Here is a 24671-nt window from a genome sequence, read left to right on the forward strand (position 1 = left end):
CGCCCCTGCTCTTTCTTAATTTAGTCAGACTAAAGGGCTAGTATTTTTCAGCTCAGTCTTTATTGGACTCTGTGCTTACAATAATAAGGTTTTTCAAATTTTGAATAAGTAGGTCTTGATACATTTGAACTGTTGGAATTCTTTTTCTATGTTTAAAAAAAAAAAACACACACCTCTTAAATGCTAGAATCTAATAGTCTCACCTGGGGAGAGAATTTGAGTATAATTGTTTATCATCTTCAAATTTGACTGTCTTATGTTTTTAAGTTTATTCTGTCACCAGACAGTTGCCTACATTTGAACATAAGGCAAGAAAACCAATTTTATGACTAAGGACGTTGAGTGAAGCTACCATGATAATTTTTGTTTACCCTTTTTTCAATTCTTTTACCCTTACAATTCTGTTAATGTCATTTATTTGGCCATAGCATTCTCATTCCATTCTTTATTAGAACGCACATTGCTCTTTCAGATTTCATAGTAAAAGTGGTGACTGATTCAGTGTTTTTATAAAGGTGATGGCCAGATAATATAGTTCTCTTATAATTTTTATTCAGAACATTTTATAAAGACTTAAAACTTTGGAGAGGCTTCCAGGGTAATTTCTCTAGCAACGTTTTTGCCCTTGGATTATAATTTTTTGAAGTACAGTATGCTGAGACCACATCCAAGTGAGTTAATAAAAATATTTAGCTTGCTTGCTAATTTATGTTGCCATCTCACCTATCAGCCCCTTTTTAATATAGGAAACTGTCTGTAGAGGTCCAAGAAAATAACAGGCAAGAAGCAGGCTTCAGTAACTTCACTCTGTGCGCAAGGTCATATTGCCCAAGGGTAGCAGGATAATTAATGCTTGAATGCCCAGCCATAATTGTTCCCTACCTGTGTGTTTTTGGTTTATAAACTGATAACTCATACTTATGTCTACTTATGTTTATTAGTTTCATTCAGCTTCACAAATCCATCTGTTTAAAATGGTGAAATTTATTTGATTATCAAATTGTCATAGTTAAAATGCATCATTTATATAAAGGAGCTTTTAAAATTAAAAAGCTTAAGCTTCATGAAATTTGATTTCATGATTTTGCTTTTCTCATTTTTAAGTAATTTTAGGTTATGCAGAAATAAACTTTTAAAAGCCTGAGACATTTTTAAGTGAAGTTAACATAATTCATTTTTTTCCCTTGTTTTTAGTGGGAGATTTTGATAAGATCTGGCGAGAACATTGTGAGGATGAGGAAACACTTTGTGAATATGCTGTTGCAATGAAAAATTTGGCAGATAACCATTGGGCAAAAACTTGTGAGGGCGAAGGTCGTATTGAATGGTGTTGTAGGTGAGTGTTTTTATGAACTAACATTTTTGGTTTCTAATGTATTGTTTAAACTCTTAAATCCAAGTAATGCTTTGTGTAATTCACTGTACCAAAATAGGACTGTTTTAAAACAGATTATGTCTTTTAAATAACTTCTCCCCCTTGCCTCACTTTCCCTAGGTTTATATCATTCATCTCTTATTAATCAAAATGTTTTTCTTGGACATAACTTTAAATTTTGTTTCAGCTTTTTAAAAGTATAACTTTAAAAATAAATAAAAGTATAGCTTTTAATGCATTTAATATACTTAAATACCAATGCATTTAAAATATGAGTTTTAACACTTAACTCTTCATTAATAAATTATAGTATAGAAATTTCTTTTCGTAATTATCCTTATTTGGATTTCAAGTAAAAGTGAATATGTTTCTATAATGTAAAATTTGAAAACATCTCAAAAGTGTTAAAATCCTGAATTTTGGATGTTTAACTGAGATTATTGCAGCATTTAAATTTATTTTGGATAATGTTTATATTATAGTATAAATTCATAGTATAAATTCTAATATTTAAAATATCAGAAAATGACATACTGCTGGTCAATTCTTTCAAGGTGTAAAATGAGAAGAATGAATATGTATATTGATTGAATTTAAAAATGAATTCTCGGGGGTATCTGGGTGGCTCAGTCCCTTAAGCAACTGACTTTTGTATGGCTTAGGCGGTGACCTCGTGGTTGTGAGATAGAGCCCAGGGCATGGAGTCGGCTTAGGATTCTCTCTCTCCTTCTCCCTCTGCCCCTCCTCTCTCTCTCATTCTCTCTTCCTCTAAAAAAAAAAAAGTAAATAAAAAATTAATAAAAATGAATTTCCAGAGAACAAAGTATTATCTTTCTGTGTGGACAATAAATTTATGATAACTTCTGGTTTATATTTCATTGTAGTTATTTTATCTAAAATTTCTGTTTTAATATCATTCAAAAGTTATGTAATGCATATTTTACTCATTCAACAAATAATCCAGAGGTTATTTAGTTATTTTATTCATTTAATAAATAATTTTTAATGATTGTCTACTGTGTACTAGTCAAATCATAGGCACTGGGAGTACAGTAATCAACCAAACAAAATCCTTGCTCTCTTGGAGCTTACATGCTAGTGGGGGTAGAAGCAAGAAACAATATAAAAGTTAAATATATGCTAGGTCAGATATAGAAAGTGCCCTGAGAAAAATGAAGCAAGGAAAAATAAAACAATTTTAAGTAGGGTAGATGGGGTAGGCCTCACTGAATTGATATGTGTAAAAAAACAGGAGAGAAGTGAGAGAAGAAGCCTAAGAAGTCCAAAGGCCTTGAGGTACAGACTATGCTGGGATATTTCTGAAACAGTAAGGAAACCAGTGTGGCTACAGCAAAATGTGAGGGAAAGAAGAGTGATAGAGAATAAGATAATGAACAGCTAGATTTTGTAGGGTCTTGGAAACCATTGTAAAGACATTGGCTTTTATTCTGTGTGAATGAGTCATTGGATGTTTTAAGAAGAAGATTAACAGGATTTTATTAACCTTTTATAATGTGTCAAGAATTCTTAAGAATTAATTGCTGTGTTAAGATAGACTATAGGAAGGGGAGGTTGTAAGTAAGGAAACCAGTTAGGAAGCTAATGTAATAATTGAGGTATAAAGTTACAGGGAAACAATTTTTTTGGAGATTGAGAAAGTGAATGGACAGAATATTAGTATAATAAGATTAATGCTCAAATGAGTGTAATGACTAGAGAGGGGAAGGGAAATGATGGTATGTATATTGTGATTATAATGATATGTAAATATGAGTTAGATGAGAGGGAGTGAAAAGGTGGTATCACCCACCAAAGAATTGTGGACCCCAAGAATTGTGGAGTTGGAGAACTAAAGAAAGGAGCCAGAATAGTAGGAAATAGGATGCTTGGAATTAAAATGTTTGGTGTTTTTTGTTTGGTTCTAGAGAGAAAATGGTATAAATCTGACTTACACAAGATATACATTTTCTCCTTCAAGCTAGGAAACGCAAAATGAGATATACTACTGAACCGAATATTTCTCTTAAAACACAGAGTAATAATGTAATCCAGTCAGGAAATCAGCACATCACTATTTAAGACCACCATTCTTGGCTTTTACTAACACTGCTTTAAAATCAGTATTCACATACACCAGGCAAGCTCTCAGACTTTATTTCTTAAATAGACTTTGATAGGTGGCATTCTCCTAGGAGCATTTGCTTGTATCTTCCTTGAATAATGACTCTGCATCACACTTCACTCTTTTTTCCTTAGATTTGTGGTTTTTATCAATAGTTATTGCATCTACATGTGTCCTGAAAGAGGTCGTTTTTAGGTCAAACTGCTGAAAAGGAACATTCATAAGAATTTAGGTCAAACTGCTGAAAAAGAGCAGTAGCAAAATATTGTAAACTAATCTTACTATGGGAAGTAATCCACGAGGAGTTTTATAATGTCTTAAAACTAGCTTGAGGGAAAAGGCTTCAAAACAATATTGAATTTTGAAATTTGATTTATATATAATTTTAACTTGTGTTATATATAATTCCTTTCTCTGTTGATAATTCTAAGAAAGCAGTGGTAATTTAAAAGCTAAAGTGGGCTTTAAAAAGGGTTTGACGGAACTTCTTTCCAGTTAATTATACTTAAAACTTTATAGAAATTTGGTTTTTGAGATAAGGCTTACTGACATTACCCTTCTAAGATTTTATTGGCTGTTTAGCTTGAAGAATTCTACATATGATTTCCTTCAAAAAATAATAAAATTTGATTTATAGTATGAAATACTAAAAACTAGAAACAAAACACAACACAAAGGTATAGTCGTATGTTTAATAAAAGAATTTGCTTTTTCTAAGTCTTTGTACATACAGAGAAACACATTGTTTCCTGAACCATTTGCAAGTAAATTGCAGATAGCATCACATTTCATCCCCACACATCTCCTAAGAATAAGGACATTCTTGTGCATAACCACAGTACCATCATCATGTTAAGATAATTAACAGTAATTTCCTCATTTCCTAAAATTTTTTTTCAAAAATTCAGTTTTTTTTTTATTGTCCCCAAAGTGTCCTTATAATTTCTTTTTCTAAATCCAGTCAGGGCTCATGCATGGAATTTGGTGGTTACATTTCTTTAGGTTCTTTTTTTTTTTTTTTTTTAAGATTTTATTTATTTATTTGACAGAGACAGAGACAGCCAGCGTGAGAGGGAACACAAGCAGGGGGAGTGGGAGAGGAAGAAGCAGGCTCATAGCAGAGGAGCCTGATGTGGGGCTCGATCCCATAACGCCGGGAACACGCCCTGAGCCGAAGGCAGACGCTCAACCGCTGTGCCACCCAGGCGCCCCACATTTCTTTAGGTTCTTGTTTTTGTTTTCCATAACATTGAGTTTTTAGAGCAATGTCAGTTTATTTGTAAAATATCCCACATTCTCTGTTTTGTGGTTCTTGATTTCAAGATGGTTGATAGTCCTGTTCAAAATATCTGTATATCCTTCCTGATTTTTTTTTCTTTTGTCTTCTTGTTCCATCAGTTACCAAGAGAGATATTTTCAAGATACCATTTTTTCTCAATTTTTATATAAATTTTTAGCTTATCTTTCAGAGATTTAAATTTTCTTTTGAAGTTCTATTCAGTTAACCTTTTCCTGAATTAAAAAGAATTACAATAATTATTTTAAAGTCCTTGTCTGCTTATTCCAATACATGTTTTATCTAGAGCTGCTTCTTTTGGCTGTTTTTTCTTTTGGTTATTATGGATCATTTTCCTGCTTCGTTATGTCTGATAATTTTTAAAAAATATATATATACTAACATTGTGTTTAGAAGAGACTGGCATAAATATTAGTTTTCCCTAGAGAGGCCATGCTTTTTTTTCCCCCCTCTTTGACAAGCTGCTGGGATGAGAGACTGACACTTTGATCCATCAGGGGTTAAACTGAGTTGAAGCTGGATTTCATAGTTTCATTTCACCTCTGGCTTCAAATGCTTTGAGGGTGAGTCCTGTTTTATGTATATTACAGGCACATTCCTCTAGCAAGACTCTGGGACCTTAGCCTACAGAAGAGTGCAAAGAATTTTCTCTGCTTTTTAGTCCCACTCCATGCCTCTAGTGCTGCCCCACTGCCTTTTTCATATTCGAAAATCAAGACCTATGGGGGCGGGGAGGATGCAGGAATAGAACAGGGAGAACAACCTCTGCATTTGGGTTTCTTAAAGATTCCAGACAGCCACACCATTCTAAGCAACCATTAAAACTCTGCTGGTTTCCCTTTAATCAAACAAAATCCCTCTACTATGGAAGAATTGATCCTTTGCTGCCCATGTACCTTTTCAACAAACGTACAAAGTGCCTGTGATCTCTTCTCATCTAGGCCTTTCTTCAGTTCCTTTAGACCTTTTGTGTCTTCAGCTCTCTTGATTTCTTTTTAATACATTGTTTTTTAGATTGTATAGTTCTTTTCCCCCCTAGTAACAGCATAACCAGGGGCCTGTTGTGTTTGTCTGTATCCTAATCCAAAACTAGCTTTGTGTACTGTATTTTGGATGTATTTGATTGTTTTCTCATGGAGCCATTTAACTAACTTTTTCAATCTCTTTTATTTCTTATAACCTGAAATTTGGATCTAAAGTGTTGATTCAAGTTATATTATTTTTGCCAAAATGTTAGGTAAAACAGCACACTTCTTACTGCATTACACTAGGAGGTTCTTATGTCAGGTTATTCTACCAGTAGAAATACTAAATTTTGCCATTTGGTTTACGTGATTATTTCATTGTAACCTTATATTTTCTCTTTGCAATTAGCACGTAATATGTAGAATGACATTTGGCTTGTGGATCAGTCCTATCTCCTAACAATCTTTCAGCTAACAGGTTTATTTCTGTTTATTAAATAAACTGTTTCATTTGGGGTTGCAAAATGATTTTTCAAATTGTGTCATTCTTTGCATTTATTAGGTTCTATAAATAAAAGCTTTTCTTTATGAACAGGGAATGCTTACATGTTCTCCAGAAAGGCTGGGAAAAAATAAACATACATGTATACCTAATTCTTTCTGTTTAATTAGCAGTTTTTGCCATAAGTAATTGGTGTAATAGTTGGAATTGTGATGAGTAAGTTTTGGTTTTGGTTTTTTTTTTTAATTTGTGGAATATCACTGTAGCCTCTTACATTATTATTTATCCTGTCTTTCCATGAGTCTTTTTGTTTGTTTGTTTTGTTTTTGAGAGGGGAAGATGTTCAAATTATTCCATGTGTAGCTGGTGGGAGCCCCTTTGAAGCTGGCTTTTGTGTTCTGACATCACCTGTGAGCACTTTCTTACTATATAGTACAAAATGAGCCTTTACTTTTGCTGTCCAAGACTTAGAATCAAAGTGTTTCTTCACAGGGCCCCACTTCCTTTTCATGGGAAATGGCATATAGAAATTAAGATCTGGGCCCTAGATGTGCTGCTGAAGGACTTAGTTCCAAATAATATTAATACAGTTGCTTTGTCCTACAGTTCACATAAAGTGGTTTGAAAATTACAATGCCAGTTTTACTTTTAACAATAAACTGGGTGAAATTTAAAATTTCTTTGCATTTCTTTTGTCTTTAGAACATATCCCACTAAGGGTCAGGATCCTGATCCTGTGTTTAAAAGTTACTTGAGACAGTTCTTTTGTATATGGTTGTGTTCACTTTACTTTCATTTTTATAGGTTTTTCTCCCTATTTTAATTTGTGGGAATATAAAACACTTACATGGTTCAAAACTCAAAACTTTATAAAAAGTTGTATTCAGAAAAGTCTCCCACCCATTTTCTTCATTTGTTTTATCCTGGGTTTTTGTTTTTGTTTTGTTTTGTTTTCCCCCAGAATTAACCAAATTCACATACACACATATATCCACCTGTTCTTATCTATGTTCAAGTGGGACATGTTATATACTCTATCATGTACCTTTCTCTTTTACTTATACATGTATATTATATATAGAGAGAGGCTTTTGATTTCTGTATGTTTTACATCTTGTTTTACTGAATTCTCTTACTGTCGATACTGGTTTCTGATTTATTCTTTTGGGTTGTCTGGGTAAACTCATCTGTGAATATACAGAGTTTTCCTTTCTCTCTAGTTCTTTTGACTAATACTTTTTCTGTTGTCTGTTACCTAGCTGTGCCTTATTCATTTAGCAATAATTTGTGTGGTATGTCTCCATTAAAAACATTGCTGGCTTTTTGGCTGATAAATATGTATAATTTTATGGTTAGGAAGTATTCATCAATTCCTATTTTACTGAGTGTTTTTATTAGGAATAGGTGTTGCATTATGGTGAATGTCCTTTCAGCATCTGTGGAAATGAATATGAGTTTCCTCTTCAAATTTATGAATATAGGGAATTATATTAATGGATTTAAATTTGTAGGTGAAAGATTTTTTGCTTTATTTTGTTCTACTTTTATTACATTGTGATTGATTTCATCTGTGTTGTTTTTTATGTGGCTCTTACTGTGGTTTTCTTCATGACATAATACATGTATATGGTAATTTATGAATATTCCATGTGCGCTTGAAAAAAGCTATACTTTCTATTAGAGAGCAAAGTTTGTTACGTAGGTAAGAAACTTTATTCTGCTCTTTCAGGCTTCTCTAATCTTGCCTAATATTCATTCACTTGATTGAGTCATGTATTAAATTTTCCTATTGTTAGTTGTGTCTATTTCTCCATGCATCTCATGGAGTTTCTGCTTTGTGAAAATGGCTGCTATGATAAATGGCACATAAATATTCATAACTATTATATCTTCTTTGGAAATTGTGGCCTTCAGCATTACAACTTTTCATTTTTTTATTCATTACCAGTCTCTTAATCAACATTTCTCAATCATCTCATGGATGAAATTCATCATCCAGTAAATACTTTAAAAATAGCTTGCAACTATGATGTTCCCTGAGTTCTTACATACCAAAAGCTGTTTTTCCATAGTTCTGTTACAAAATGCACAGCTTAGCTAGATAAAAATCCTTGACTCGCACTTTCTTTCCTTCAACTTCTGAAAATAATGTTTCTTTACTTCAGTCTTATTTTGTATCTTCTTTCCATTTTCTCCCCACCCGCTCCCCCTTCTTTTCCCTTCAGTCTGTGCTGAACTATTTGGGAGTCAATTGCAGAAATCCCAAGGCTTCCATTACTGAATACTTTAAGGTATATCATTGCACTTAGTTGAGGCACATTCTCTAGCTTTCTCACTCTTTTTTTGTTTGAAGTTTTTATTTAAATTCTAGTTAGTTAACATATAGTGTAATATTAGTTTGCAGGAGTAGATTTAGTGATTCATCACTTAAATTTAACATGTGGTGCTCCTCACAACAGGTGCCCTCCTTAATACCTATCACCCATTTTATTTTATTTTTTTTATTTAGAGTATAGGGTTTTTTTTAAGATTTATTTATTTAAAAAATTTTTTTAAAGATTTTATTTATTTACTTGAGAGAGAGTGAGAGAGAGTACACAGAGGGAGAGGAAGAAGCTGACTCCCCGCTAAGCAGAGAGCCTGATGTGGGGCTCAATCCCAGGACCCCAAGATCATGACCTGAGCAGAAGGCAGACGCTTAACCAACTGAGCCACCCAAGCACCCCATAAAGATTTATTTATTTATTTGAGAGAGAAAGAGAGAGTGCATGAGCTGGGGAAGCAGCAGAGGGAGAGAGAATTCTGAAGCCAGCTTCCAGGGGCACTGGGCTTAATCCCAGGACCTGAGCAGAAATCAAGAGTTGGCCACTTAACGTAATGAACCACCTAGGTGTCCATTTTTTTTTAAGGCTTTATTTATTTATTTGAGAGAGTGAGCGAGCATGGGTGGGGTGAGAGACAGGAAAAGAGAAGCAGACTCCCCACTGAGCAGGGACCCCAACACCTTAACTGACTGAGCCCCCCAGGAGCCCTACCCATCACCCATTTAGTCCATCCCTACTCACCTTCCCTCCAGCAACCCTCAGTTCTCTATAGTTAAGCGAAATAAGTCAGAGAAAGACATACACCATATGATTTCACTCATATGTGGAATCTCTCTCTCTCTCTTTTTTTTCTTTTTTTGTCTTTTATGACACGGACATTTTACGAATTTTACAGTCTCTCAGTATGGATTTGTATGGTTGTTTCTTTGTGATTAAGTGAAGCATATTAGCAGGAATATCACATAGGTGATACTGTGTCCTCAGTGAGATTTGTTCTGAACTGAGGTTTTTTTTCCCTTTCAAGTAAGCTTTATTTTTTAGTGCGGTTTTATGGTCACAGCAGTATTGAGCAGAAAATACAATTCCCATGTACACCCTGCCCCCACACGTGCACAGTGTCCTCCACTATCAACATCCACCCAGAGTGGTACATTTATTGTAATTGATGAACTACACTGACATATCATTATCATCCAAAGTCCATAGTTTGTTTACATTAGGGTTTGCTTTTGGTGTTGTATATTCTGTGGGTTTTGACAAATGTGTAATGACAAGTATTCACCAGTATAGTTTGACACAGAATGGTTTCACTGCCCAAAAAATCCTCTCTGCTTTATCTGCACATCCCTTCTTTCCCCATACCTCTGACAACTATAGATGTTTTTACCCTTTCCATAGTTCTGCCTTTTCTAGAATGTCGAAAGGTTGGAATCACAGTATATAGCCTTTTCAGATTGATATCTTTCACTTAGGCATTTAAGGTTCTTCAGTGTCTTTTCATAGCTCAATAGCACATTTCTTTTTAGCACCAAGTAATAATCCATTGTTTTGATATACCACAAGTTCTTTCTTTATTCACCTACTAAAGGACATCTTAATTGCTTCCAAGTTTTGGTAGTTATGAATAAAACTTCTGTAAACACCCATCTGCAGGTTTTTGTGGAAGTGAGTTTTCATTTTTGTGGGGCAGATATCAAGGAGTGTGACTGCTGTATTGTATGGTAAAAATATGTTTAGTTTTGTAGGAAACTGCCAAATTTATCACTTTGTATTCCCAATAGCAATGAATGAGAGTTCTTGTTGTCCCACATCTTTACCAGCAGTTGGTGGTTTTGATGTTCAGGATTTTGGCTATGCTATTAGTGTGTAGTAGTATATTGCTATTTTAATTTGCATTTCCCTAATGACATATGACCTAGAGCATCTTTTCATATGCTTATTTGCTATCCGTATATCTTCTTTGGTGATATACAATTTGTTTACTCATTTTTAAACTGGATTGATTTCTTATTAAGTTTTAAGGGTTCTTTGTGTATTTCAGATAACAGTCCTTCATCAGCAATGTCTTTGCAAGTATTTTCTCCCAGTCTGTGCCTTGTCTTATTCTCTTCTCATTTTCTTCTCATTCTTTCATTCTCTTTTGCGGAGCAGTTTTTAACTTTAATGAAGTCTAGCTTCTCAGTTCTTTCATGGATCTTGACTTTGGTGTTGTGTCAGAGAAGTCATTGCCAAACCCAGGGTCACCTAGATTTTCTCCTAGGAAATTTATAAAACCCTTTAAGAGTTATACACTTTTGTGTTTTACTGTGATCCATTTTGAGTTAATTGTTGCGAAGGGCATAATGTCTGTGTTCAGGTTCATTTTTTAGTATGTAGTTGTCATCCCAGCACCATTTGGTGAAAAGACTGCCTTTACCCATATTGTACTGCCTTTGCTCTTTTATTAAAAATCAGTTGAGTATATTGTGTGGGTCTGTTGCTGGCTCTTTTGTTCCATGGGTCTAGTTGCCCGTTCTTTTACCAACACCACACTGTTCTGATCCCTATAACTTTATAGTAAGTTACAGGAAGTCAGATAGTGGTCAGTCCTCCAACTTTGTTCTTCTCCTTCAATATCATATTGGCTATTCTGGGTCTTTTGCCATTCCATATAAACTTTAAAATTGGTTTGTTGGTATCCACAAAATAATTTGCTGTGATTTTGATTGAGATTGTAGTGAATCTGTAAATCAATATGGGAAGAACTGACGTTGTGACCGTATCTTCTTATCCACATTCATGGAGTATCTCTCCATTATTTATTCCCTTTTGATCTCAGTTTTATTTCAAATTTGAAATGTTGTTTCATATCTGCAGTTGCTTACTTATCTGTAATTAATACTGAAATGCTAGCTTTTTCCTCTTTTATGGCTGTTTTTGGTTCTGTGTTTTTGAGAATTTTCATTCACTGAAAAGTTTTGATTATTTTTCTATTCTCCTGTAATAGAACCTTGTCTGGTTTCTGGGTTCATTGAACATTTCTTTCATGTATTTGTCTATTATGTTGGAGTATCTGTAGATGGGTAGATAGGGTGGCTTACTTTGTTCTTTAATTCCAAAGAACCTTGCTTGATTGCTACAGATACAAAAGTATGGTTCCCTTAATAAATACTGTCCTCTTTTGGTCTGACTTAGGATTTTTTACTATGTGTAGATTATAACATCTCATTATCTTTAATTGCTTCATTTTTTCTTCCTTTATCACTAAGCCTCCAGAGATACCTCCTTTTTCCAAGGTGCCTCTTTTCTCCCCCAGAAGTAGGCTCTCCTTTTTGGTGACATACACTTTTTGTACAGTCTGTGTATGATGTCCTTTTGACCTTCCAGTGGCTAATGCTCTGGTTCACAATGTTCCAAATCTTTTCTTAAAATTTCCCCACTGAGAGTTGGACCCCTCTCTTGGATGGTATATCTTAGCTGGTGTGAATCTGTTTTTTTTGCCACTTTTAAGACTCCATCATAAATTACCCTCTTTTATAGAGTCCTCATCTGGGTGTAGTTTGGGGGGCTCCAAAGCCAATTCAGTTGGCCTTTGATTTTTATTTTCCAATTACATGTAAAATGAAGTGCTATTTTGGGTCCTAGTTATGCCATAGGCATGAACTGTACCACTGAAAGGTCTGTATATTCTTTGAAAGATGTATAGGGAGATTGGAATTTAGATGGCTGCTATTTTATGAGGATCTGGAATTCTAGCCCTTTAAGTATTTTACTGCCCAGTTTCTGGATAACTGTGATCTTGAACCATATAAAATTGCAATTTTTGTAATTCAAGAATTCTTGAATATCAGCAATTGTATATGGTGCTACTCAATAGAAAGGTAAGCAAGCTCTTTACTCTTGTGTTTCATATCTTAGTGAAGCATTATTTGTTGTAGAGGCATTATTTTTAGTACTCATTCCAAGGTGATAAAGGCTACATTTTTTATCAGCTTTATTGAGGTTTAATTACATACAATAAAATGCACCCAATTCTAGCATACAATTCAGTGGATATGGACAGTTGTTTACACTTCTGTAACCACCACCACTACTGTTAAGAAACAGAATATTTCCATCACTTTAAAAAGCTCCATTCCACACTTTTGCAGTTAGTCCCACCCCAGGAAATCTGTTACCTGCTTTCTGTCATTACATTAGATGTTTAAAGACTACATCTTTAAATTAGCCATTGATCTGAAGCTTGCTTATCACTCCTGTGTCACCTGGTTACCCCTCCCCCATATTTGTGTTGGCCTCAGGGTGTTTTTGTGAGTCGTCCATCCCTTTTGTGCTCGGCACTTTACATTTCACATACCATATCCATCTCTGCAGGATCCATGATGCTTTTTATTTTTGGTGCCTTTACTCATGCTCTTCTCTCTGCCAGGAAAGCACTTACCTCCCAAACTAACATTCTTCCTTGCCTGATTTATTCCTACTCATATATTTAAAGTCAGCATATATTACCCATTGGGTTGTTTATCAATTGTATTTTATCTTTATCAATTGTATTTTCTTTATTGTTGTATAATTGTCTCCTTCACTAGTCTGAACTCCTTGAGGACAGCAATGACTTCTTCAGTTTGTTTTCACATCACAGAAGTGCCTGGTGCCTGGGGGCTCTCTATTCTTAATACTTAATAAATATTTGATTTATGATGAATGGATTTCAACTCCTATATGCAGGAATTAAAACTAAATCTACATAGGAAAAATTAAAGAAGTCTTTTTTTTAAAGAAGTCTTAATAGTAGTTACTAAGAAAAGCTAAAGTTGAACCGAGCAGCATCGTGTAAGTGTGAGGAGAGATGGGCATTGTTCCCTTAGACCATAGTTCTGCTTGCAGAAACCAGTTTTAAGTTAATGCTTCAATTCTTCTCTTGCTATATGTTTCTGGAAATTCAGCAAGCAGTGTCTATGGAGAAGAATAGTCTAGCTTTGTTCCAAGTATGAGCTCTATGTACTAATAATGTGTTTTAAGGGTCTAAAAATTTTTTTTTTACATTCCATTCTCCTACACTTTTTAAAATAGCATTGATAATTTTATCAGTTTTCATATGTATATCTCCTATCACAGTGTAAACTCAAGGGCCAGAGCTAGGTCTCATTAGTCTTTTTTTACCTTAAGATTCCTGTCTTTAATAGCTAAGAAATATTTGAGTCAATTCTATGGTTATGTTTGTTGTCCTATTACACACCCAGGCATGGTACCCTACTGTATTCACTCTAAAATTGTATTAGATTTGAAGAAAATTGATTATAAGGTTATACCAATCAAATATTTCTGATTTTGGCTAGCAACCTGATGTTTTCTAGACTATATGAGCTTAAAATGATACATCTTCAAAAAATCTTCATTTTAATAGTGTAAGAATTGGAGAATAATTTCCAGGTGTTATTAAAAACCACTCTTATGTTTGAAACTTTTGTTCTCTGAATGTCTACCTATATGATACAGAACCATTTTTACCTGAACTAGATTTTTATTCCCTACTCTCAGAGCAAATAAGATTAATGAGTCTTAGTATGTTGACATCCTGACTTTGTTTTCATAAACCAGCAGGGATCTAAGAAACAACTATTAGGATATCTGTCTACTGCCAGCAAAGCTGGCTCAGAGTTAACTGTAATGACTGTTCTTTTTGTATGCTGTCACTGAATAGCAGAGTTATCTAAGCTTTTCTGGAGGAACTTATGTTTTAGTTAAGAATACAGTTCAGCAAAACATATAGGCACATCTCTACCCCTGAAAGCATACTCTTTTTCTTTTTTTTAAGAAAGAAAGAGCACACAAGTGTGAGGGACAAAGGGAGAGGGAGACAGAATCTGAAGTAGACTCTGCGTTGAGCGTGGAGCCTGATGCAGGGCCAATCTCACGCCCTGAGATCACCACCAGAGCTGAAACCAAGAGTCAGTGCTGAACCAGCTGTGCTACCCAGGCACTCCAACATACTTTTTATTTATTAAATATAATCTATGATTATGCTTTGTTGTATGGTAGTTAAAAGTGCTTCAGGGTGCTCAAACCTACTTCTGTGTGCTATTTTCACAGGAAGAATTTGTAATTGAAAGTTTCCCATTTTGATTAATAAAGGCTAATGTTTTCCCACTCTATTTTATATTTATACCTAGTGTTTTAAAATACAATTTCATTTTGCCTTGTAGTGTATGCAGAGAATATTTCCAAAATGGTGGGAAGAGAAAAGCACTTGAAAAAGATGAAAAAAGAGCTGTACTCTCCACTAAGACCACTCCAGCCTTAAATACACACGAGTCTTCTAAACTTGAAGGCCATTTAACCAACCTCAGCTTTACAAACCCTGAATTTATAACTGAGTAAGTATACTTTCTCTACGCCAATTATTAACGTGATCCTGGATAGCTGTATTAGTAATGTAAAATAGTGTAATAATTTACCACAAGTAGTGGGCCATTTTCTTGCTCCCCTGATAATAGATTAGGCTGAAAAATGCAGATCTGTAATATTACTAGGTAGACAACTAGCATACACCCAGTATATTTTTGATAATATATTGTGGAAACTCTCACTTTGGATTTTTCCCCCAAGGAGGATGGTGGTGGTGGTTTTTAGTAATTTGCTTGGGCGTAATCTGTGGGATCTGCCTTCCTTGCAGTTTGTATAGTATTGTCATTTTTATTTTTTAGGCTTGTTTCCTAGAGTCTGTCTGCATAGCTTAGTGGTCAGTGATAGCACAGGTTGTACTCAAATATCTCAAGCCAGATAGGCTTCCACCCTCTGCCAGTGGGTGTGTGTTGACTGGGGAGTGCTCTTAAAGCTTAGGCAGTTTTCCAGTCTGCCTCACCATTTACTTTTCACGAGACCCTCTTGGAGCTCCTGTGCTTGTTCACTTAGCCTCCAGGTCATTCAAGGCTATGTGGAGACCTTACGTAGCCCCTGTATACCTTCCTCATTTCCAGGATTTTTCTGGTTGAATTTCTTAATAATTCTCCAGTTTGCAGCTCAGCCCAACCAAAGCTGCAACCTCAGGCTAGCATAGCTTCTGACTTTCTCTGTTTATTTTCTGCTTTTACTGATAAAGCTCTGTGTGGGTTTTTTACCCTTTGTTCCAAATCAAGTTAGCCCCTTCCAGCAGTGAAGCTGCTGCTTTTCATAGCCATCCCTGTCCTTGAAGAACTTCCATACCAACTGAGCAAGGGGTAGAAGTGATAAGAGTGGCTTTAGGCAAATAGATCCTCACTGTTCTTAGCTTAGGATCAGCTTGTTTTCATGAATAAACACTTCTCAACTTGTTTGCCTTTGAGTTCCAAAATGGTGGTTTTTGTTGATTGTGTCCAGTTTTATAGTTGTTTCTTGAGGAGTGGATTTGCTAACTCTACCCTGCCAGAGTCAGGAAAAGAGAATCTCAAGCAGACTCCATGCTGAGCACAGAGCCTGAGGCGGGGCTTGATCTTAAGACCCTGAGATCATCACCTGTGCAGAAACCAAGAGTTTGCTGCTTAACGGACTGTGCCACCCAGGCGCCCCTCCGGTTTAGTTTTAAAGGAGAAAAATTAGTTTGGTTTTAAGTATTTAAAAGAAAGTATCCAAATATGATTGTTATAGGTCAGGATTTACTTAGTATTGAAATTAAACATTGAAATGAGTTACCTAACATGGCTAGGTTTAGATTTTCTTCATTCTAAGAACTCTGGACTCCTTCATATACCCTCTGTCCCCAACTTGTGTATGTAGACATTATTCCTCCTGCTTTTCCTGATGTTTTTGCAGCCTTTACTCTAGTCATATAGAACTATTTAAATTCCCCTATTGGTACATGCTTGGTCTCACTTTCTGGCCGTTGCAAGTACGACATGTCCTCTTTTTGATAAACTATTGCTGTATTATATTAGGCTATATTAGAAGCATCTCCCTTTCCGGAACTTAACTTGAACTTCCCAAAAGAATTGATACTCTTTGATACCAATATTAAACCTTTTTGTAAATAATTCTATTATAATACTTACAATATTGTACTAAAACCACTACTAAATATTTTTCTGACTACGAATGAAGTAAGGTCACAGTGTAAAAAATTTGCATGTAAAGAAGAGTGTGGATGTAGAAAAATTACTGCTCAATCCCAGTTAAATTTGGGCACATTTCTTTCCAGTCTTTTTAAAAATTACTGCTCAATCCCAGTTAAATTTGGGCACATTTCTTTCCAGTCTTTTTAACAGGCATTGCTTTTTACACAGTAGAGACCATGTAGTAAAAGAATTCTGTAACCTGCTTTTCCCATGCTATTGAAACACTCATTCTGCATTATATTTCATCACAAAAACCTACCAATGTATGTGTCTAAGTATAAAGTGATTCTGAACACAAAATAATACTCAGTTTTCCCAGAGAGAGTCGTAGTCTCCTCTCCTCTTTCTCTCAGGTAGATGAAATAATCAAGAGTCAGATGTTTATTTATTTATAGTTATTATATAGGAAGATACATATGCCTTACCATCATATCTACTTGGCTTTTGACATCGGATAACAAGTTTAGATAGCAAGGGTTCTCTTTTTCCCAGTCTTATCTCAAAATATGTATTCAAGTCATTCTGATTTCTGGGTGCAGGTAACAAGGACTCACATAGCAAAAATACCTCTTTTTTTTTACTTATGTTTCATAAAAAGCAAATTTAATACCAAATGTTACTGCTAGAGTCACTTTTTTTAAGTCATCTGTATCTCAGAATTGAGATGTGATACTTTTTGAATCTGGATATAATGTGATTGCTGGAAATTTTACCCCAGGTCCCAATTACTACCCATTCCTCCTAACATTAAGATAGCTGTGTCCCAACCCTCTTTCATCTTATACATATATACTTGTAATTGATACACAATTATTTTGCTGCCTTAAAATATTTATATTTTTTGAAAACCTTCAGATGACCATATTCTGGGCCATAAAACACCTTAGTAAATTTTGGAAGGTAGATCAGAGTATTTTCTCAGACCATACTAGAATAAAAGTAGAAATCAGTAGCAAAAAGAGAGCTGGAAAATCCCAAAACATTGATAAGCAACACACTTCTAATTAACACACGGATCAAGAAGTCATCTTAAGAAATTTCAAAATATTTTGCACTAAATGAAAATGAAAATGTATCTTACCAAATTTATGGGATGTGATGAAAACAGTGCTTGGAGGGAAATTTGTAGTATGAGTGCATATATTAAAAAAGAAGAAAGATTAAAATCAGTACTATAAGCTCCTACCTTCGGAAACTAGAGAAACAAGAGCAAAATAGATCCAGAGTGAGCAGAGGAAAAGAAATAATAAACGTTACAGCAGAAGTCAATGAAATTGAAAACAGGAAAACAGTAGAGAAAATTAGTGAATCTGAAAGCTGGTTTCTTAGAACATTAATAAAATTGATAAACCTCAGACCACGCTAACCAAGAAAAACAAGAAAGAGAAACACAGATTACTAATATCAGAAATGAAAGAGCTGCCATCACTACTGATCTCATGGGGACAGTAAAAAGATACTGTAGGAATATTACGCCCACAGATTTGATAACTTAGATGAAATGGACTAATTCCTTGAAAGACATAATCTACCAAAACTTACACAAGGGGAAAGAGATAATCAGAATAGGTCTATACGTATTAAAGAAGTTGAGTCAATAATGAATAGCCTTCCAAAACACAAAGCACAAGGTCCAGTTGGTTTCACTGATGAAATCTACTGAACACTTAAGGGAAAAACTGACACCAGTTCTCTGCAGTCTGTTCCAGAAGATCGAATCAGAAAGAACACTTCCTAATTTGTGCTGCAAGGCCAGCAGAATGTAGTTTTAAGATGCTGAACCAGTTTTCCCATTACCTATTCTTAAGTAAAATTGACGTGTTCCTGACTGATTGTATAAACATGATTAGATAATGAATGTATTATTATCTGTATTTGGGGGTTAAGTTACGCTTTAGTTGCTTGTGATGGAAACAAATCTAAGGTGAGAAAGAGACTGGAGAATTCATCTAGTTATCACGTGATGTTTCTTTTTAATATGATTTTTATAAGAAAACATCTACCAGTTAAAATTGTAAATCTGTACTAAATTTTTTGCTCCCCTCTCCCTGCCCCCTTTTTGGTCAAGTTCATCAAGTGGCCTTTCGATAAGTGAGCAACCAAACTACATTGTGTGAAGTCATTTTGGTCTAATGTTAGTTTTTTTCTCAAATAGTACTTTATTGGTCAAAGTAAAGAAATGGAGAGGGCTCAATAATGTAGACTTTGTAAAGACTCAGATACAGTGCCCTCTTTTTGAACGGATAATATGGTGGAAAGGATCTTGCTTTGCATATATTGTTCTTTTAAAGTTTGGACATTTAGGTTCTCTTCTCAGAATTAAGCATCTCTCTTTGCTTAAATCTTTATGTTCTTGGGATGGATTTCTAGAAGTAGATTTCTGGGTTGAAGAGTTTGAGTGACTCGGGGCACTTAAACATATTGCTGAACGAATTTCCAGAAAAAATGATACTAAATCCATTACTTCTAGCAGCATAAGTGCCCACTTTGCCAAAACTCAAGAGCACTGAGTATTTTTTTTTTTTTAACTCTTTATCATGATGGAATAAAATGGCATCCTGGCTTAATAGGCACTTTTAACAGATACGTAAAATAAAACAAGGAAAAGGAAATTTATAAAATAAAATAAAGGAAAATCATATTAAATCAGGAAAGTAAAATTCATTTTACGAAGTTCTAGTACTTGACATGGCATTGAAACATGACACACATGCTGTCACCATACTTTCCAAAAATAAAGACTGTTAATTAGATGGTCTCTGTTGAACCAAGAATCTTACTATAGGCCTTACGTGCATTCTTGCCTTGAGATGTAAGATAGTGGCCATGTAAGGTATGTGACAGAGGGAATATAATACTAAAGAAGATCTAATTAGACATATTAATGCCAGTTTGGGGAGTTCAGTTTGTAATAAATAGTGATTTTGAATACCATTTTAATATTCTCTTTTTTCCTTAACTTTTAGTTAGTTTAACTTCTATTCAATTTTAGCATTCATTTATTTTATTTTCTTGGGCTTTTTAATATTGAAGGTTATTTTAGTAAGTAAAAGGTGTTACAGTGTTAAAGGAGGAAGTTAAATGTCTTTTGAACATAATTCAGTAAATAAATTAAAAATTTTAAGTGTTTCAATTGTGGCTTTCAATAGTGTTTTGCCTTTACTTTGAAATGTATTATATATTAATCAAAGTATATATACAAACAGAAATTTGAACCTGAAACTAAAATTCTTCATTTATTTTATTGAAATGTTAATAAGAGTAAATTACAATTACACATAGCAGATCTGGAGTTTTAGTAATAGTATGAAAATATTAGGTCCCATTTCAAGCCATGTGTATTATGTTTTAAAGCTGTTTCTACAGAAACAATGTACATTACCAATTCTATGTTATAAAGTTTTCCTCCATACATTTTCTTGGTTTAAAATATGTATATTGAAAATCCTGAAAAAGCTGACTGCAAATAATCCATGCTTTTATCGGTTGCTCCTTTCTAAAAAGTTAGAAAGATAGTTCTTTTCCCAATTTTAGCACTGGCTCAGAGAATAACCTCGGGGAAATACCTAACATTCCTAAGTCTCCTTTTCTTTATATATAAAAAAATAATACTGTATAGGCTTATAGCTATTTAAAAAAATGGGAAGAACTATGTGTAAAAACCCCAAAGCTCTGAGTTTTCGGGTAATCACCCAAAGTACTAGATGTTGAGAATGAAAGTAGTGAGGATTATATAGGTTCAAAATATAATTTGGATAACGGCTCAATTGGCAAATCATCATGACAATACCATGATCTAGAATTCTGTAACCTGATTGTATATAAAGGAAAATGATGACTACAAAATGTTTTCTACCAAAAGAAATTGTGCCTGGAGAGATTTTTTAAGTAAACGTGCTTCCTTAGTAACATAAAGCATGCACGGGGCACCAGGGTGGCTCACTCGGTTAAGTGTCTGCCTTTGGCTCAGGTCATGATCCCAGGGTCTTGGGATCGAGCCCCACTTCGGGCTCCCTGCTCAGCCAGGACCCTGCTTCTCACTCTCTTTCTGCCGCTTCCCCTGCTTGTGCTCTCCTGCTCTGTCAAATAAATAAATAAATAAAATCTTAAAAAAAAAAAGGCAAAACATACAGCATTCAAAAAATATTTCTGTTTACCTAAGTTTATAAGATTCTTAATGTAGTTCTGTGTATTGTGTTCTCAACTATTAAACATTTAGCATTGTCTATAAACCAGGTTATTATTTTAATAACTAGAATTGAATCTAATTTGATCTAGTAAAAATATATAAAGCTAATGAGACTTCTATGGGAAATTATAGAAGGATAATTTAAGAAACGGAGTCTTCATCTTTTGTTTTAACTAGAGATTACTTTTCCAATGACTTACCTAAAACCCTTACTGAAACAAGTATCAATGAATGTTACTCATTTTGTGGGAGTGTTTGAGGCATGTGCTATCATTATGTACTATTATCTTATGAGTCTTAATGGTAATTTGGTGGTTATAAACAATCAACTTCTTCCATATACTTCTCCTTATCACTGCAATGTTGTCTTTAAAAAAGTCTTCATCTTAATTCATGTGCTGTAAGAATGTGTCCTTTTATTAGTCCATCACTGTGCCTTCCTAATAGCAATACATTCCCTTTCTCTGCCTGTCTCTTAGATGCTGGTCCTGGGGGCTCTCTTCACACTTACCATATCCTCCCATGACAGCTTAATTTACTCCCATAGCTTTGGTTAACACATGTATGCCAGTGATTCCAAATCTGTATCTCCAGTTCCAATCTCTTATCTGAACTTCATATATCTAGTTGATTAGACATCTCTGTTTGTGCCTGTGAGATATCATGACTGAGCTGGTTTTCTCCCCTTTCCTGCTCTGTGAACCACCCAAATCTGTTCCTCTTACAATTTTCCCTGTTTCATTAAATGTTATCTGTATGCCCAAGCCAGAAACTTTAAGATTTATTCTTAACTCTGCCCCTATCTAGCTTCCCACATCTAGCTAGTCACCAAGTCTTACTATCAGTTCTAAGTTCTCAGTATCGCTTCAGTCTATCTCCTGTCTGTACTCTGTTTCTTACAAGGGCTATTGCATAGTCTCCTACTTCCAGTTTTTCTCCAATCAGTTCTCCACAGTACAACTTGAGAACTTTTTCTGAAACACAAATCTGATAATACCAACTCTCTCACTTAAATTTTTTCAGTGATTTCCCTTTTCCCTTGAGACAAAATCCGAACTGCTAACATAACATAAAAAATCCTCCATGATTGACTTTTGTCTCCCTTATTTCTCTGTTTTTCTTTTTAACTATACAACTCAATAATACTGCCCTCCCTTTTATTCATGTAGAGTTCTAGCTCCTGCCTCGTTTATTCCTTCTGCCTAGAACATTCTCTCTCAACCCGTCACCTGAAAATTTGCTGTTTATCCTTACACATCGTCTTAAACATTCACCTTTTCAGGAAGAACTTCCTCTACTCCTGGACGTACTTGGTATCATTAACAAGGCCACATTCTCCTCTATCACAACAGATGTCAGAGTGTGATCTGTGGATCTCTAGGAGTCTCTGAGGCCCTTTGGGAAGAGCTGTGAATTCAAAATATTTCCATGTTAAGATATTTACCTTTTTACTGTGTGGTCATTTTACTGATAGTTCAAAAGCAATGGTGTATAAAATTGCTAGGATCTTAGCACAAATTAAAGCAGTGGCACCAAAATATGTTAATAGTCATTATATTCTTTACCGTGCACTCAAAATTTTCAGAAAAGCCCAGTTTCACTTAAGAATGTCATTGATGAAGCAGTGAAAGATAAATTATTAAACTGAACTCCTGAGCAGTCATCTTTTTAACATGCCATATGATGTGAAGTAAACAAAAAATGCTTCTGCTACATACTAAAATAAAGCCATGATGTCATGATGATTATCCACCTATTTCTATTATCCAAACTTCAGAAATTTGCAAAAAGGGAAAAAAGGGAAAATGACTCTTCTCACTACATTTTTTATTTTGGAAAATAGGGTTTTTTAAAATGTATATATGATTTTATTGTTGCTATTTTTATGAGTAAATTTAAAAATTCTCAACTATAATTTTTTTTTTAAGATTTATTTATTTGAGAGAGAGCAAGCATGTGAGTGGGGAGAGGGGTAGAGGGAGAGAATCTTCAAGCAGACTCCCTGCTGAGCTTGGAGCCCATTATGGAGCAAAGTCTCACGACCCATGGGATCATGACCTTAGCTGAAACCAAGAGTTGGGAGCTCAACCAACTGAGCCAGCCGGGCCCCCTTAGCTATAATTTCCAATACAGTTAATATCAATAAATATAACCCACATAAACAACAGTTCTTTGGGGTCTTCAGTGATTTTTTAGAGTACAAAGGGATTCTGAGACTAAAGTTTGAAAACCCCTGCTGTAACACATTGTATTTCCCTGATTCTGTTCATGGTTTGTCTTTCTGTTAAGATAACATCCACATTGCTTTGTGGGTAGCTCAGCTCCTAGCATAGTGTCAACACATATTAGGGCCCCAATAAGTACTCATTAAATTAATGAATTCAACAAGCATATGTTGATTATTACCTTGCATATTGTTGAAAATATGAGTCTGAAGGTGAGAAAGGAATTCAAAAATCAGAAAATAGATACAGAAGTCTCATCTGCATTTGGGGATCTTTTTGATTGGTGGAATGACATGATACTATCTGGATATACAGAATATCACCAGAGTCAGTCTGGAGAAAGATGATAAAAAGAGGAGAGAGAAAAACATTAATTATGGAACTTGAGGGAATGCTCACATATAACAAGAATGAAAAGGAAGCTACATGAACGTAAGAGTTCAGAAGGATAATCATCAGGATATAGATTAAGAGGATCGTTCATTGGAAGTTTATGATGATACTGTTAAGTGTGAAAGTGAGCAGAAAGGTTAAGATAGGATAATGTCCTGAGGGAAATTTAGATCAGTTCTATCCAAGTGACTACAACACACATTTTAGTCTATAGAGTAAATTTTTTATTATCTTGAATCCCTAAAATAAGACTTTAGCTGAATTTATTTTTAATGCAAATAAAACAACAGTAACAAAATTAGGAAATGGAAAAGGAAGTAGCACTTGGCGAAAGCCAGGAAGAGATGATGATGATGATGATGATGATGATGATGATGATGATGATGATGTGTGTGTGTGTGTGTGTGTGTATACACACACACACATGTATAGAGCTGGGTGGATTGAAGAATAAATCATATTTTTAGTGCTACAACTTTAATCATCACCTCCTTACCCTTAGGAGGATCACTTTCTTAATAAAAAAATCTATTTGGTACTTCTCCAAAAGACATACTTTACCTAAAAGCTCTGCTCTTATTTCCCATCATTTGTCTTTCTGGTCCATAGTTTTTTTCTTTAATTTTTTAAAATTACTGATTATACTCAGAGAATGGATTTTTCCTTTAGTTCACGCTATCGTGCCTAGTTAATTGGGATAACTTGGTTTCCTGATATTAAACCTCAGAAAACATTTACTAATTTTATATGGGGTATTGGAGAGTGATGCTATACTTTATGTTTTGCCATTTTTTTATTAAATCACTTGCATTTTGATAAATGTAACTCATTCCTCATCACAGCATTTTGATATGAAAATGTCAAAATATCGCTGTGGTAACTGTCATGATTAAGGATGGTCCTGTGCAGATTTTTACTAGTGATGCCATACCTATAATACCTATTTTCAGAGATTTTTAGATAAATCTGGATATTATTTCATGTTAGAGTATACTGAATATAGTTGGATATATCCAACCAAGACAATGAAGAATCATACTCAGTTATTAAAAGGGAAAGGACAAATTTAACCTGGTGGAATGCTTAACCATCAATTTGTACTATAATTTTTATTTTGTTACACTGCCTATAAATAGGGTGACCGTATACCCTGGTTTGTCTTGTACAGTGTTGCTTTATGCTTGTTAATAGTGTTTCCTTTTATTTTCAG

At 34.6% G+C, this 24671-nt stretch overlaps 1 protein-coding gene across 1 annotated transcript in view; it reads left to right on the forward strand.

Moving 5' to 3' along the window:
• BMT2 (base methyltransferase of 25S rRNA 2 homolog) overlaps positions 1–24671 on the forward strand; it is a 92717-nt gene that overhangs the window by 13795 nt on the left and 54251 nt on the right. The window contains exons 2-3 of the mRNA XM_040644083.1: positions 1195–1336; positions 14771–14941. Of these exons, the coding sequence (XP_040500017.1) occupies positions 1195–1336; positions 14771–14941 (313 nt within the window). The remainder of the gene's footprint in view (positions 1–1194; positions 1337–14770; positions 14942–24671) is intronic.

This window comes from Ursus maritimus, unplaced genomic scaffold (assembly GCF_017311325.1).
Source record: "Ursus maritimus isolate PB19 unplaced genomic scaffold, ASM1731132v1 scaffold_3, whole genome shotgun sequence".
In the NCBI taxonomy this organism is placed as follows: domain Eukaryota; kingdom Metazoa; phylum Chordata; class Mammalia; order Carnivora; family Ursidae; genus Ursus; species Ursus maritimus.